A 17619-nucleotide genomic window follows, 5' to 3' on the forward strand; every position below is an offset into this window, starting at 1 on the left:
GTTATAATATACAGAATCACAGAGTACATAAAGTAAAAACAGTTCACTTCCTTAGGTGATATGTAGTTTGATCCTAAGACAGGAGAAATTTCTCCTTCAAAGCCCCATCAAGAGTACACATGAAGTGGCTGGGGTGTGGCACAGTGGTAAAGCACTTGCCTTCCACATGTGAGGCACTGGGTTCAATCCTCAGCACCACATAAAAGTAAATAAACAAAATAAAGACACTGCTTCCATGTTCAACTAAAAAATATTTTTAAAAAGAGTACATATGACTTATTATAATAGACTACACTCAATAATAACCTTAATATAGACTGTATCAGTTGCATGTGACAATTGTCCCCAAAATTTAGTGCCTTAATATAACACGACTTAATGAATTTTCAATTTGGATAGCACTCAGTTGATCATTTACTTTGTTAGTCTTTGCTTGATCCATTCCTGTTCTGGAGAAAATTAGGCTGTGCAAGGGTCAGCTAGACTGCTCTACTTCTGAGAGTTAGGTAGCTGTCAGCCAGGGCAGTGGGTGTGACTGCACCACATTTCACTACCCTGCAGGCTGGTTTGGGCTTGTTCAGATGATGGTTTAGGGCTCCAGGAGCAGCAAGGGGGCAAGCTCAATTATTTCAGAGTATTTCAAGTCTCTGCTTGTTCAATTTTGCTACCAAAATAAGTTACATGATGAAGCCTGCAGGATTAGTGTGGGAAAGGACAACAGGGGATGTGGATATGGCGAAGTGTGAGCTAATTACAATGATTAGTTAACTATGTAACATGTAATTAATTGAGATTGATTCTTACAATATATTTATTGCAGTCTGAGAGTGGTTTACCAAAGCCCCAGTTAGTGAAACAAGGCAGTAAGAAGCCACAACAAAGTAGCTTAAGTACATGACATTCCATAGGAACAGTTTAAACTCAGTTTAGATTTAGAATGTAGTGCATTTATTTTTCTAACATATTTTTAGCAATAGATCCTTTTTTCTCCACTTTCTAAGCTCAACAGAATCCCTTTCCGAAATAACTTATATTAGATTAAAGATTTGGGATTGAAGTAAGCCAGAAAGCCAAGAGTTTGGGCCCTTGTCTTCTTTCCTTCTTGTCCTCTTTCACAGCTCTGAGGTCCTCTGTGTAAATCAGAGCCTGAGAGGATCAGGTTCTTCCAACTGGGAACTTGGCTTCCTAACACAGTGGATCTAGGCCCAGCAGAGAGTTTACCAGCTAAAAGCACCTTTCAGGTGGGGGAGGGAAAGAGCTGAGATAAGAAATAAAGATTTATTTTCTCAAACTCTCAAACTAACCCCATACCCTGCCTCCTGAAATCCTTATAATACACACACACACACACACACACACACTCTCTCTCTCTCTCTCTCTCTCTCTCTCTCTCTCTCTCTCTCTCTCTCTCATACTCATATTCACCACCCTGAAATATTCTCTTCCCTCCCACTGTGCAAACAGGAAGAGATATCCTTAGGAAGACAATTTTATTTTTTTTTAAATTAATGTTTATTGTAGGTTGTTCAAAACATTACATGGTTCTTGATATATCATATTTCACACTTTGATTCAAGTGGGATAAGAACTCCCATTTTTACCCCGTATACAGATTGCAGAATCACATCAGTTGTACAACCATTGATTTATATATTGCTATTCTGGTGTCTGTTGAATTCTGCTGCCTTTCCTATCCTCTACTATACCCCCTCCCCCCTCCCCTCCCCTCTACTCTCTCTACCCCCTCTACTGTAATTCATTTCTCCCCCTTATATTTTTCCCCCTTTCCCCTCACTTCCTCTTGTATGTAATTTTGTATACCCCTGAGGGTCTCCAGGAAGACAATTTTAAAAACACTGTTTCCAGAACAGTTCAGAACAAATTATTTAAATAATAACCGTGACACATATTTCTAACTTATATTGCTTTATTCTGAAGAGAGATTTAAGTATTTCTTGTAAAAATTTAAATATTCATTGTAGAAACACTTACCTTATAAACATTTATTACCTTTCACTAGACCAGTGAAACCAGAAAACACAGAAGAACCTGGGTATGGAAATAAGCTACAGATTGCAACCATTGGCCACATCAGACCTATGCAAAAATCTCTTATGTTCCTTATTGTTTTCCTCTTATTTTTCTTTTGGATCCTTGACCTTTCATTGAAATAATTGACCAGAGAAATATGAGAGAAAAGAAGTTGAATCTCAAAAAGTTGAGTTGAATCTCAATACAATCTGTAGAATCTTATAGTTTTAGAGCTTTTTCTAAAATATGATTTTATATTTTATATGTTACATATATATGTGTGTATATATGTAAAATATAAAATATATAATAAATATATTATTTATTTATTTATTATCTTGCTTATTTGACCAAATCTACATTAGAGTTTATAGGCATATATTTATTAGGGGATTGTGGAACAGTTGGAGTCTAGAGGATGTAGTACTATTCTAACATCATGATCTCTGTTCTAACATCATGATCTCTGGTTTTTGGTTTGTAAGTATTTGTTTTTGAAGTGTCCTGGGAACTGTGATTTAACATCATTTGATGTTTTTGTACTGAGAAAGATTTATTAATATCTTTGTATACTGAAATGAATACTATGAAGATACATTTTCCAAGATAATTGAAAATACTTTGGCAACAGGAATGTTTAGTTATAATAACTTCCTAAATTGCCGTATGGGGAAATACTACTTAATTTGGAGCATGGGAACCTGCTAGTTATGTTTCATTGTATATATGCCATTTGCTGAGCTGCACCAGCTGTGAAATAAATGATGATGAAGTCAGTTTATTTTTCTCACCTTATCATTTATCAGGCTGTGTTATAGATTCTCAGAAAGGAACAACTGTGGGGAGATCTTTTTCTCTCAGCTGGCGGAGCCACCCAGATGTGACTGAGCCAATGCGATTTAGGAGTGCCACCACTTCTGGAGCACCAGGAGTTGAAAAGGCAAGGAATATTGTTCGCCAGAAAGCAACTGGTAAACATTTATTTTATTTAAATATTTCTTTAAAATCTAATTGTTAAGTAAAATGGGTTTATAGGAATACAGTATTTTAAAATTCTACCCAGAATTCAAATATTAGCACTTTTATTAAATGAAATTCTCTGTATCTTTATAATTTTCTGCTCAGGCTACTTTTCAGATCACAGTTTTCAATATTTCTAAGTTCTCCATTATGAAAAGAACTGGAGATGGTAATATTGAATGAGATATTTGTGCAAAACAGAGAAAATAGTGGTTTTGTTTGAACCTTGAAGAAAGTGGATTCCTAACAAATCCATCATTAGTTGCATTATTGTCATTGTTAAACAGTGTTCATCTAAAGAGTGTGTGGTAAGTGGTTCTGGCAAAGAAAAATAGACGAATACTCTTAGTTTTCAGGACTGGATGGAGACATTCTCATTTTTGGCTTCCTTAGAAAACTGATCTTTTCATTCCTATAGATGTTGTCTTTATAGTCTATTTGAATTAACAACTTGACCAAGAGCTCCCAGTTAATCAAATTGCTTTGCAACATTTTCCTCTTAAAATAAAGAGAGAAATCTTTTAAACATCGTATTTATTTAAACATCGTATCCAATGTTTAATAAAGACCAATAAAGCTCCCTCCTCCCCATTAACTTTGAGGCTGTACCTTAGGTTTCAAACAACTGTATTCCAGTTTCCTATAGTTTTTATGATCAATTATACCATGTAATTATAATTGATACTCAGCTTATTGATTTCAGGAAATCATCAGATCCTCTGGCCATAAAGCAAGAATTCAGTTAAGCTGAACATACTTTACAGTGATTACTAAAAGATTAGTATACATGGTTTAGGGTCCTGTTGACGTTTTTATGAAAATATGGTATGCCTTAACCCTAACTTTCTCATGCTTTTTGCAATAGCATTTGCTGGTAACTATCACCTTATTTATATACCTCTCGTAGTCTCCCTGTTTTCTTTCATTTTCTCTTCTGAGGAGAGACCCAGTTCCTGATAACAGGCAGTTTTTGAGTGTGCCCATTCACTGATTTCCCTTTTCATTCTAATTCCTAAACACTCCTTTCTTCTACCATTGGATCCTTAAAGAAAAAGATCAGAAGTGTGTGACAAATAAAGGTGGAATCCTGCCTGAGCTGCCCAGACTTCCTGCTTTCCCTACCATCTTTGAATTATAATAAAAGTGAATTTAACAAATTAAAAACTATGATTTTTAAATTTTATTCTCACATGTTAATGAGGAACAAACTATTGTACATCACATGTTCCATATGACTCTACTTCACGGAAATATAGACACTAAAGAGATGGCATCTTAACTATCAGCAGGTATTTTAAACCAACAATATGGTAGAGGCATCAGCATGCTTTAGAAAATACTTAGAGCAGTTATGACAGTGAGGTTGTTATTAGCCCTTTCAGGTGTGTGAGAAGCCATGGCATTAGAAAATCAAGTACTTGTACAAAATCATGTGAAAGTATTTATAGAATATATCTTTTAAAACCATAAGCTTGGCCTCTGTAGGATTAATTAGTCTTTTAGAAGGTAAGAATCATAACCTTTGAAAGATTATGAAGATGTTCAGCTGGATAAATCTATCATCTTTATAAATCTATATCTATGTACATATGTACATACTTTTTTATTTCATTTTACTTTTTGAAAAATATAAAATATCATGAATTATTTTTGTTATCTCTAAAAAAATGGCCTTTAAGGATTTTATTATATCATGCTGTTTTTTAAAATTACATGAACTAAATGTTGTGATTTTACTCAGTTTTATTTTTTTGGTACTAGAAATTAGACTCTATAGCTGAGCTACATCCCCACCCCTTTTTGTTTTTTGTTTTGAGACAGGGTCTTTCTAAGTTGCTGAGAACCTTGCTAAGTTGCTGAGGCTGGCCTTGAACTTGTGATCCTCCTGCCTCAGCCTCCCGAGTCATTGGGGATTATAGGCCTGCACCATCATACCTGGCATTCAGCTTTATTTTTATGTTATATAAAAACTCACCTTTTATTAAAAAAAAAGCCCCAAATATTTTCATGGTAGCACTTAGTTTTTGTGGAAGCCACATTTTTATGAGAGAATACCAGCTCATGAAGTTATTTTTACTACTTTTAGTAGTAATCATTTTAATAGTAATGGTAATTATGGAAGATCCATTTGAAAGTGATTTTGCTTTCCCTAATTGCAATAAGAGGTGATTTAAGAGTATTATATAATGATTTTCCCTACAGATTTCTTAGGTAGAGAAAATATCACTGATGGTGACATGAGGGAAAAATAAAATAAGCAGTTGCAGAGTGGAAAAATGACAATTAGCTTAGAGAGTGCACTAGGTTACAACTTTAAAGGCCTGCAAGGAGTCTTAAGTAAGGAAAACTTACAAAAGAAAACTTTATCCCTAAGTATTAATGATGATGAGTTTGGATTCCTAAAATGTGACAAAAATCAAAGCAAGTCTTTATTTTTATATAAAAATATCCTATATTTTATTACTTCTACAATTTCTAGTGATCAATTTTAGAGAAATGCCTAAACATTTAATTTATAAAAGGAAAACTTTTTAAACAACACTCAAAAAGTTTCCAACATTTTGAGAGATGAGCAAATCTACTAAGAAATTTAAAGTGAGTGGGTTTGACATTTACATATTATCTTCACACACATGTAAATTATACTGTAATCACTTTACAGATCATCCTTTTACTAATTCTAATAAGCAAAGAATGGGAGAAGGAACAGTTAACTAAAAAGTTTGTTTCACTTTTTACAAATCTGCCACTATTATTTCATTCATGATTTATAAAGATACATAAAATAATAAAACATCAAATAAACCTTATATTCTAAGGATGAAATGGATTTTTGTTGACTTTGGTTTTATATATATGAAACATGTTCTTTTCCTGTATCTGTCCATTTTCTCAAATATTTATTTGACCAGAGGTGTACAGAAAACTTAAGAACATCATAAAGTTGATATTAATAAACTATGGATTTAATAAGCATGAAATATGATATAAAAGGGTAGGTTTTATGGAAATTTTACCTTTTATTCAAATAACAAATCTTGTAATTTCAACTTGATTGTCACGCATTCTTGAGCTTTTAGGATATTTAATCTATTAGATGATTTGCTTTTGAATACAGTCAGTTTTCAGCAAACCAATTTCTTAGTTTTTTTTAATTACTTGTAGAAGAATTTTAATCTTAGGCCAGATTTCTCTCACTGTGTCTTTTTGTGTGTGTCCTTTAGGAAGGGAAAAACTAATGTAATGTCTGACTGAATAATCAACCCAAATTTGGATCTGATACACAATAGAAGAAAAGATGCTAAACATATAAAACATTCCAAAATAAAATTGATTTTTTTATTGTTTATTCTTCTATGTTATCAGGGCAACTGAAAGTTGGCTGTATTTTGAGACTACAATTTAATAAAGTACTTTGTATGACTTCCTTTAAAGTTTAAAATGACCTCCTTGAAGTATTTAAAGAGAGACCAGAAAAATAGTAATAAAAAAGTAGTGAACGTTCTTGATAATGCTTCTGACATAATTATTACTTTATCTCTCCTGGAAGCTAAGCGAAGCCAGTCTATCAGCAACTGTGTCTACCTTTCTGAGGCTTTGCCTGCCACTAAAAGCGTCCCGCTCCTCCTTCACACCGTGAGCGCTCTCTTACCTGGTCTCTCTTACTCCTCTTGCTCTCACAGGCTGTCAGGTACTGTAACACTCTCTCATGTGTCCATCAATGTCTCTGAGCTCCTCCTGCTTGCCTCTGGGCCTTGCTTCTTTTGTTAATACCTACATATCATATATGGGTGCCTCACCATTGCACTTGTGTTAAAGTCCAATGAATATAAGTAATTTTTTTGTGTAGTTAGAAGTTTTGTAGTGATTGGTCAAGAAAAATTTCTGCAACGCCACTGGTCTTACATTCATAATGAAGAAGGATAGAGGATTTTTTTAGCCCATAGTTTTTAACAGGGGGAAATATGATGATGCATGCCTTCCTGTGTCTCCTCTAGAGTGCTGATAGAAAGTAAGGGAATTTTCATAAAATTTTATAACATGTCAGTGTTAAAATGCTAACTGTGCCTTTCAAAAATATCAATAAACTGGAAAATTATGCAGGTAAGACTTCTTTTAGGGATAGTAAATCATGTAAATAATTCATATATAAAGTAATCATCAGTTTACGCAGACTCATATTGATAATTGATATTTAAGTAAAAAACCTAAAAACTAAAAAGAGCTAATTTGCAAAACAAACATTTTGTTACTGGACTTCAGCCAGTTGAAATTGAAATTAGTCTTTTGTGGTTTACTCAAAATATGGTTCTTGATTTACTAAGATCCACAGTACCAGACACAGTAGGGTAAATACAGTTAATAATATCTCAGAATAGCTAGCTCAGAGGAATTTGAATGTACTCATCATAAAGAAATGATTAAAATTTAAACTTTGATAGACATGCTAATTATTCAGGTCTGATCATTATCCATTGTGTACATGAATCGGGAACACTGCACATCATAAATATGTGTAATTATTGTGTATCAAAAGTTATTATAGTACCAAAGTGATTATTGGTATATCCACCATAACAAAAATATTTACTTTTCTTCAGTGAATAATTACATCTATGTCTAGATATTTTTCAGTGACTCTAATATAAACAATTTTCTCATCAAAGGGAAATATTTTCATACTCTTTATTTTCAGAAATCTTGTATATAGATTAGTATTATTAAATATTGAAGATAGTCTAATTGTGGCTTTCTATGATTAAATCGTATCATATTGTAGTTTGGCACAACAGAATTAATGGATTGGATGTATTTTCTTATGTTCATATATGAATGCACAACCAGTGTAACCCCATATCATGTACAACTACTAGAATGGAAATTCATCCTCCATGTATATACAATATATCAAAATATATACTCTACTGTCATGTATATCTAAAAGAAAATATTTAAAAATTGCTTTATCTAAAACAAAATTAAAGCTTAAGTTGAGTGATGAGTATATAAAATAATACCATATTATTTCATTTACAGACTATGAAGGAAGCAGTTAGTTTTACTGAGACTGATGACTACAACATTTCTTAGATAACTCTTTAGTAAATACTGATGGTGAAAAACAATAAGAATGGTACTTGGGGAAATGGCTATCCATTGGTTAACTTACTAATAATTTTTAACTGTTTATTTGGTTTTTCCAGAAAATATTACCGTTTAGAGGTGATTAAAAAGATACTTTAAACAAATTTGCTTCCTATTTGGCTTGTACTTACTGAAAGAGGTTTTTTTGTGGTGAAAAGTTTTATTTTACAGTTTGTTTAATTTTCATATTGTTTCACTTTAATTTTTTACTAGTTTTATTTTGTGTGTAATATTTTCACAAAAATCTCTTCCTATTAGTAATTTCATTTTAGAATCTTTTGTACTCATTCAGTCTGACATTTTATTTTACTCAGATTCTTGGTTCCTGTATAAACAATTCCAAAGAAGTTCAATATTTAGAGCAGTGATTCTCAACTGGCACCTGGTGGGTAGAAGTCAGGGACATGCTAAACTACCTACAATATACAGGCTGGCCCCAGAACGAAGAACTATCAGGCCTCAAATATCAATAGTGCTAAGGGTAAAACACTTATTTAGGGCGAAATGAAGAAGACTGGTCTGGGTCTTCATTGTTGTGCTTTTGCCATCCTGGTTTTATAGCACATAGAGTAAAGGGACTTAGGGCATAGTGACTTTTGAGAACAATTTGTTATTCTTTGATCTGGCAACTACAGTATCAAGCTCCTTCTTTCAGTCTGATGCCAGTTGTTCTTATCACTTAAAATGATGCTGTTGTCCTTTGTGATTGTCCTGTTAGGAGATGGGGCCAAGAGCAGTGTATATCAGTTCTCAGTCTTAGAGTATATGTCCTCTACTGGTTGGCACATGGGCATATCCTGATAAACTATTGCTAGGTAATATTCAAAAACTTATAATTTATTTTCTGATCATGAATTCCTTACCATATCAATGATTACTGCTTTTGTTTTCACGTAAGGTAATATTTCTTGTTTTTATTTTTAATCTGTGTGACTGGTCAACTCACAAAAATTGTTTTAGTAACATAAGCAATAGAGAATTACCTTCAACCATAATTACATTTACTCTGATCCTTTGGGGGCTCTATTTGGTGGTGACATAATTTTGGTAGAGTTATTTGTCTTTGAGGGGGAAAGATGTGGTGTTTGTTCTTTGGAAGAGTCATAACCAACCTGTTTTTATTAATATGAATTGCTGAAGAGCTACATTAAACGCACGCACGCGCGCGCACGTACACACACACACACACACACACACACTTTTTTTTTTTTTTCCTTTGTGGGAAGTTTCTTGTAGCTGTTTTGCCATTTGATCTGCTTTTTATGTTGGGTCATTTATCAGTCTGTTGCATTCACAGGCTGTGCAGATGGTAGATTTTATTTTTCTTTGGGGAATATTATAATTGTAGTAATTAGAGGATCAGCCATCTTCCCTTATTCTAAAAAGACTTAAGGGACCTAATGGGAAGCCTCACTTAGCTGCTTCTGCATCTTGTTGGTAGGCTCTGGGGAAATGCTCATTGTCTGTTAGGACCGGGGCTGACTCACTTTTGGAAAGCTTGATCTTGTGAGAAGCCTCAATGTTGAGTGAATATATATCTACTGTGCTTTTTATAAGTTTAAGTTGGTATCATGTACAATTTTTTTAAAACTAGGAAATTATACTCTTCATTTTACTTAAACAGCCTTGTATAAGGGTAATTGGAACCTGGAACTTTGATTAGTAAAACATGAGCCTCATTCCATTAAATAAGATTGATTAAGAAAGTCTTAACTTTCAAATTACTTTGAAAATATTCGGATTTCTGGAAAAAATAAAAGTTAATTAAGAGCTTACACATTTGGTTTCATTAAATCTTGATGATTCTTTTTCTCAGTGGGAAAAAATTAAGTAATCCTTTATTGATCATTTTTTGATGTTTTGAGTAAAGCTTTAGAAAGCAAAGTATTTAGTATTGAGTAATTTATACCATCAAGAGACAAGAAAGTTTGTGCTTTTAAAATTTGTGTTATTGGGATTAACTAGGCTTTTGAGACAGTAAATGAATTGGTGAATTGAGCCAGAATTTAGTTCTTTGAAGTGATTCAAAACAATTATTATGTGACATTCAAAACAGAAGATGCATTAGAGCTAAGATTTATCAGGTAATTTTTCTATATTGTGGATCATTATTTTTCAACTTTGAATATTACATAATTCTGTATCTTGATATTTTCTTATCAGTGTAAAAATGACCTGCATTTGTTATAAAAGAATGACTGCTACAGCTGACACTAGGATGGGAGCAACTTTAGCACAAATTGTCCTTTCTTAACAAATGAAATACCAGCAGAGGGAGCCCAAGATCTGTTAAAAAAGAAAGGCCTCATGAACATGTTTTATTATTTGTTTGTCCATATATTAGAAAGCATGGATTGAGTGCATACTTAGTACAAATAATGAAAAAAGCCCAAGAAATGATGTATATTTACAAAACAGGCAATTGGGTTTAAATCGTGGGATAAGAATAATTGAAAATTTCCCATACCCTGTCTCATGATAGTCAACTACAGGAGTAGCTCAGAGCTCTGACAATACAACAAGTGCACTTGGCATTGTGGCTGTCACCTTTCTTCCACTTCAATCACTGATACTCCTGCTTCTTCCAGTTATTTCTATAGTTTGGGCTTCCTCCATTTGAGAAATCTCTCCTGACAGTTTTGCAAAAACAAAGCTTTAAAAGCTGCATTAGGCCAGCCTGTTGGGAAGACAGACCAGCTGGTGGTGGCAGGCGCTTCCTCCGTCTGCTGTGTTGAGGACCAGTGGGGGCACTCTAATTTGGAAGGGATGGTGCTGTGGCTGTATTGTATCCCACCAGATGGCGGTGTTCTTTATCTTTAGAAGGGCGCTGCCAGTGTTGGCTCGGCTTTTATTTGCTTCTGCTCATACTCCAGAAAGCAACATCTACCAATTTTGGCATCAGATTAAGAGAATAAAACCCACTGCTCTTCCCACTATCCACAAAATGGGCACTGGCCAATTATATTTTAGAAAATTAGGAAGCTCTTGGGCGCCCTCTACTGATATTAGATTTAAAAGAATGTTCATTAACAAATATATTCTCTTCTTACAAGGTTTCTGCATCTTGCATAATTAGAATAAACAATGAAAGACGATAGATGAAGGGCTGGCTCATGGTGTCATATGTTTTTGATTTTCTAACGCTGAAGACACTAGAAGGAGATTTGTGCTTTAGGATGTGTAGCTAATTTTTTTTTTTTTAAATTGCACATATGCTCTGTGCTTCTCCATGGAAAAAAATGATCAGTGCTTGGCTATTTAAGATGAAGGTAAAGAAAATCTGGGAAAACGAGACTTTAATGAATCTGTCTCCTCCTGGAACCTTAGCCTATGTTTTCTTACACTCCAAGCTCACTTTCTGATCAGCATCCAAATTTAGACTGTAGTATAAAACTTTGAATCTTAAATGAAGGATCCCACCAATTTCATAGTTTTGAAGTCTTGTAATTGTATCAATATAATAGTTAATGGAATTTTCATTTGGATAGAAAAAATAAAGCAGCAACCCTATGTAGAATTCCTGCATGTTAAACTTAGAATCATCATGTATACCATTTCTTGGTTGAGGTGAGCCATCACTTTGACTTATGGCTTGGAGTATAGAAAGGGCTATACAGAGGGAGGCTCACTGCCAGTGAGCCTCCATTTCTAGTGAGGAACTGGGTGACACAGCCAGGTAAGATAATACAGACTGAATTTTAATCAGTCTTTTCTTAGTAGCAGTGAAACTTTAGCTGATTAAAAAATTTGGAAAATATGGTGTCATGATTATGTGGATGTAAAGTTTTATAACTACATCAGTGAATATAGAGTGTGCTAAGGAACAGAGCGGTGGATCTTACATGCATGGCCACAAAGCAAGACCTGTAGCGGGATTTGCCCATAGTAGCATAGACAGGAGGGGCAAAGGAATATGGCTGGGTTAACATAGGGAGTGAATAGCAGGAGGAAGAGAGCAGAAGGTGCCTAGTTGGTCCTATTGCTGAGAATAAAGAAATTACCAGTTCTTTGTGGGGAGTGGGGGTGTCATTATGTGGGATAATATAATCTAGAAGACTCTGTTTACACCAGTGAGCACAGATTTGATCCCCTGATGATAGAAGGCCTCGAAGGGTTTTAAGAGGAGTTTTAACAGATCTTTGTTTAAGAGGCACCTCTCTGGAGCACACATATGAGAGTGGCAAAAAGAAGGGGATAGTGACTAGTTAGAAGGCAAATAAAATGACCTAGAAAAAAGATGATACAACCTCAAAGCCCTAACTCTAGAGAGAGAAGGTAGAGTGGTTATCCCAATGCCTTGGGTGGCCTTTAGAGATTAAAATGAATTATGCATTTTAGAAATGAGATAAGAGGAAACTCATTCTCCAGGGCAACATAGTTAGTAATAATCCTAGTGGAGATTATTCAGGAATCAGTACTCAGTTATTTTTTTATTATAGTCATATGTGTATTAGGTCTATAAATATACCAAGAGATCTTTTTGTCCATTAGCGATATGCACCATTAAACAGAGTTTTATTTTGGTCAGTTGTGCACTTTTCTGGTAAAAGGAATAACAGTTGAAATTCTTGTTTTCTTTCATCTTCCTTTAGTGAGTGTGTGTGTGTGTGTGTGTGTGTGTGTGTGTGTGTGTGTGACTTTCTACTGTCCTCAAATATAAACTGTCCTCTCTGTGCATCTCCTAAGTTACTGGATCTTTTCTACCTTTCTGCCCCTGAAATTTCAAGTGACATACAGCTCTCAATCATTTTTTGGCTTTCACCACCCTCTCACCCTTTACTTTGATTTAAAAATAAAAAGCTGAGTAGAACTTAAAAGGAAAATATATTATTGGAGTGGAATATTAGTGTTAACAAGGATAGGAAACTTAATGATATAAATACAAATTATCTTACTGCAAAGGTTTTGTGGAAAAGTATCTAAAACTTAATTCTTTAAATCTGTTTTTTTAATGGTGAAAATATTTTTAAAAATCTTAAGCTACAACACTTCATTTTTTGTGTTAATGCTCACAGAAGTGGAGGAGTGTCAACAGTCAGAAAATGTACCTGTAGCTGAGTCTGGTCATCTCATGGTGGGACAGCAACAAGTTCTCCGGAGCAACAGCACATCTGACATCACTGAGCCACTGTGCTCAGATTCTTCTCAAGGTGCGGTTTCTTCAGTTATTGATTTAGAATGTAGATTCTGGTTGGAGGTGGGGAACTGCAGAGAGTGTTCCTTTCTGCACTTATTCTGAATATGTTTTGAGGGAATTTACTTTTTGATTACAAGGATATGGTTTCTACCAATGAAATGTTTTCATTGTTTAATATATTTCTTTAAAATATATCAAGTTTGGCAAATGACTAGAGTAAGAAGGAGGCAGAAAATATTCCTAGACAAGAGCAGAAGGAATAGCACATTATGTAGAAAGCAGCCGGGGCAGCATGAGGGGAAATGAGGAATGGGCTGTGAGAGGAGCTGTGGAAGTTGAAAATGAGAATGGAAAGCTGACCAGACTTGTGGAAAAGTTTACTAGCAACTTCCAAACACTGCTGAGGTTGAAAATAACTTGCAATAGCATTTGTCTACATGGTTTTGCCAACAACTTTCAGCAGCAGTGGGGTGGAGAAAACAGAGAGATAGGTGATTCAACCCATTAACAGTTAATAGTATACTTTACAGTGAAAACACGTGTTTAAAGTTTTATAAAGTATCAACATACTTATCATTCCAATTTAGTGTCATGAATTAATTAAGAAACAAATCTACCTTGTTTATTAATAAGTTATATCTCTTAATATCAAGTATATGCTAGTCTCATAAAACGTGTAGAGAAGTGTTCCCTCTTAGAAATCCTCTTGAAATAAGAAAATGTAGTAAAAAATAATCCGAGGAAATCTATTGTCTGAAAGATTTTATACTCTTTTAAAGATTTGTGTAAAATTATTATTATTAGGGCTGGGGATATAGCTCAGAAGCACAATGTTTGCCTAGCATGCCCAAAGTCCTGGGTTTGATCTTCACCATTGAAAAGGGGACAAAAGATTATCACTGTTTTCCTTAAATATGTGGGGAATCTGTCAGTTTCCTGGAGTTTTTTCACAAGAAGGGTTTAAAATATTATTCATATTTTTTAAAAATTTCACTTAAGGGAGAAGGAATAAGTTTAAAAGATCTGTTGTACAATATGGCAATTATAGTATAATTGTAATACAGTGTATAGTATTCTTAAAAATTTGCTAAGAGAGTAGATTTTTAAGTATTCTCTCACATGCACACAAAGAAGTATGTGAGATAATGTATATGTTAATTAGTTCAATTTAGCCATCCCACATTGTATGCATATTATAAAACATCATGTTATAATTGATAACCATATATACTTTTTACCAATTAAAGAACTTAAAAATTAACCATTTTTAAGAATTATAGGGCTATTCAGATTTTCCTTGTTTTGATTTTGATAAATTATGTTTTTCTGAAAATTTGTTCAGTTTATATTTATTTTCATATTTCTTGGCCTCAGATTATTTATAAAATCTTCTTGTGGCCTTTTTAAATGTTTATGGGATTTGTGGCGATATTCCTTTTCTTATTACTGAAACTTTCTGCTTTCTCTTGTCAGTCTTCATTTTAAGTCCTAAAAAGCCAATTTACTGCTCTCTACTTCCTGTTGGCTTACCTGTTGGCAACTCAGGCAGCTTTTCTTTGAGATACCTTTCCTAAGGTTTCCTGTGCTAATGGAATGATAAGTGGAGCCATTGGCCACAGTGAACAGCATTGAGCCTTCTGTAGTCAAGGCCTTCTGTGGGCCAGAGACCAAGTCTTTAATGTGGGCTTGTCAGTGTGGGTATGGGTATGTATTTCATTGTTGAAAAACAGAATATTTATAGGTAAGCTGGTATATGCCCTTTTTAAGCATAAAGAAACAAGGAATTTAACAATGGTTATTTTCTAAATAGGAAGGAATATGAAGGCCTTCCCTTTTAATTTTGTACACTTCTGTGACATTTGAGTTTTGTATAAATATATACTACATTTTACGCTGCCAGTTTGTCAGACCCATAATTCATGCTTTTATATATCTTAGGGTATATTGCATATCTAGAAATAGAATAAATGAATTTACAGTAAAAATGTTTTTCTCTACAAGATAATACCTATTTTCCAAAGTGGTTGTACCTGTTATATATCTGCCAGCATTATATAGAGTTCCAATTCTAAATAGGTACTTTGATAGTTATTTATATGGAAAAATTGTTTATCTAATTTTCCTTCTGAAACATTCCTTCTGTTGATTTTTCTTCCCCCACCAAATCTCTAGGTGAAAAGGTAGAAAATGCACAGAATTTGAGTTCTTCAGAACTCAGGGCCATTCAGGAGAATAAAGGACATGTGAAGAGAGAACATGAAGGAATAACAGTAAGATTTTTAAAAGCATATCAGTTTGTCATTTAAAAAAACCAAATTATTGCATAATAAATGAATTTATTGGTGATGGTGATATTTAAATTATTTTTCCCATTTAGATGGACTATCAGCCAAATGACCTTTAAATCATTTCAGGTTTTGCTTTTTTTCTTAAGTAAAATTATAGTTATGGTGCAAAAATGGTGAAATAAAATGAACACAAAATGGAATTTATTGCCTAGTCTGTATGTGGCATTATATATTTTTAAGCAGACAAATTTGCCTGTAGAACTTACGTTTCAGATACCCCTTCTTGACGTTGTTTTGGGTAGTAGCCACCATCTGACCTGAGTTACTAGTTAAGTGAATATTCACAAGGGTCTGTTACAGTTCCTTTTTGCAGGGAAAGCCACCCATGTAGCCTTTATTCAAATATAAACAAATGCAATGTATAAAGAAGAAAATTTAAACATCCCATAACTCATTTACACAGATGACCCTGTTCATTTTTTTAAATGTAGTATATATTTATACAAAACTCAAATGTCACAGAAGTGTACAAAATTAAGAGGGAAGGCCTTCATATTCCTTCCTGTTTAGAAAATAATCATTGTTAAATTCCTTGTTTCTTTATGCTTAGAAAGGGCATATACCAGCTTACCTATAAATATTCTGTTTTTCAACAATGAAATACATACCCACAAATCCATCACCCCGTTTAAGAACTGCAGTGTTTCTTGTGTTATTGCTTTGGTTTCCTCTTTGTCCCCTCTTCCTGCTACCTCTCCGAGAGAGTGGCATTACTCTGGCTTTATGTGTATCAGTTCCTTATTTTGTTCTATGGTTTCACCATATATGTATCTTCAAATGATATATATTTTTCAGTTTTCCTTATTTTTGAAAGTTTTTGTAAAGTGTTCATTAGTAGTACAGTTGCCTTGTTCACTCATTGTAAGTTTCAGTGATTTATTCATATTCTGGCATATAGCAATAATTCATCAAATTTTCTCTGGCATATGAATATTCTATCATATATTTTTCTATTCTTTTGTTGATGGGCATTTAGATTGTTTCCAGCTGTTTTTTTTTTAGGGAAAACTGCCACTGTTTACATTTTTGTATGTGTCTCAGGATCTACATGTTTAAAGTTTTCACTATGATGACCATCTAGGAGTGGAATTAATAAATTATACAATAAAATAATGTTCTATATACGGTAAGACCTAACTCCCAATGTAGTTTTACCACTTGTATTTTTGTGATCAATGTATAGAATTCCCATTCACAATTTTGCCAAAACTTTTCTAGTTACAAATTCAAAAATTTTTATGAGTCCCAAATGAGTGAAAATAACATCTGATATTTGCATTTCTAGGTTACCAATAAGGTTTGAAATCTTTCCATGTTGATTGGTCATTTGTGTTTCATCTGTGCAGTGCCTACTTTGTCACTTATTGTCTTGTTTTCCTCTTATTTGTATCTGGATATTGATCCAATTTTGGTTATGTGTATAGTAAATATCTTCTTATCTTCTTGTAATGTGTGGCTTATATTTCCATTCTCTCTGTGATACCTTTTAATGAACAGAAATCCTTCATTTTAATGTTCTCTATCATCATTTTTATGGATATGATTTTATCAAGTTTGTAAAAATCTCAGCTACACAATGGAAAACAAATACTACCTTATGTTTATTCAATAAGTGTTTTCAATGAGAGTTTTGCTCTATATATTTAAGAGTTTCACCTACCAAGAACTGATCCTTGTATATGAATAAAGATAGGGACCCAATTTCATTTTTTCCCTCATAATAATTGTTTGTCCGAGGTCTCAATTTAGTGAATCCATTTTCATTGATTGAGTTGAAATACTACCTCTCTCTGATATGCTGTTTCGTGGGTGTGTAAACCTTCGTTTTGTTATTTATCTTCATTTTTTGGTTGTTTTGTCTCTCTGACAATACCACAGTGTTTTAATTACTATTCTTCTCTCATTTCCTTAGCCCCCTTCTTTTCTAGAGGAAGCTGT

General features: G+C 33.6%; 1 protein-coding gene across 5 annotated transcripts in view; it reads left to right on the forward strand.

Annotated features, from left to right (window-relative positions):
* Ralgapa2 (Ral GTPase activating protein catalytic subunit alpha 2) overlaps positions 1 to 17619 on the forward strand; it is a 325597-nt gene that overhangs the window by 112676 nt on the left and 195302 nt on the right. For 4 of the 5 annotated variants that reach the window (XM_076851458.2, XM_076851460.2, XM_076851457.2 and 1 more), the window contains exons 16-19: positions 2838 to 3002; positions 6602 to 6742; positions 13212 to 13346; positions 15506 to 15603. In XM_076851458.2, the coding sequence (XP_076707573.2) occupies positions 2838 to 3002; positions 6602 to 6742; positions 13212 to 13346; positions 15506 to 15603 (539 nt within the window). The remainder of the gene's footprint in view (positions 1 to 2837; positions 3003 to 6601; positions 6743 to 13211; positions 13347 to 15505; positions 15604 to 17619) is intronic. The other variant, XM_076851459.2, reaches the window with a different exon arrangement.

This window comes from Callospermophilus lateralis, chromosome 3 (assembly GCF_048772815.1).
Source record: "Callospermophilus lateralis isolate mCalLat2 chromosome 3, mCalLat2.hap1, whole genome shotgun sequence".
Lineage (NCBI taxonomy): Eukaryota > Metazoa > Chordata > Mammalia > Rodentia > Sciuridae > Callospermophilus > Callospermophilus lateralis.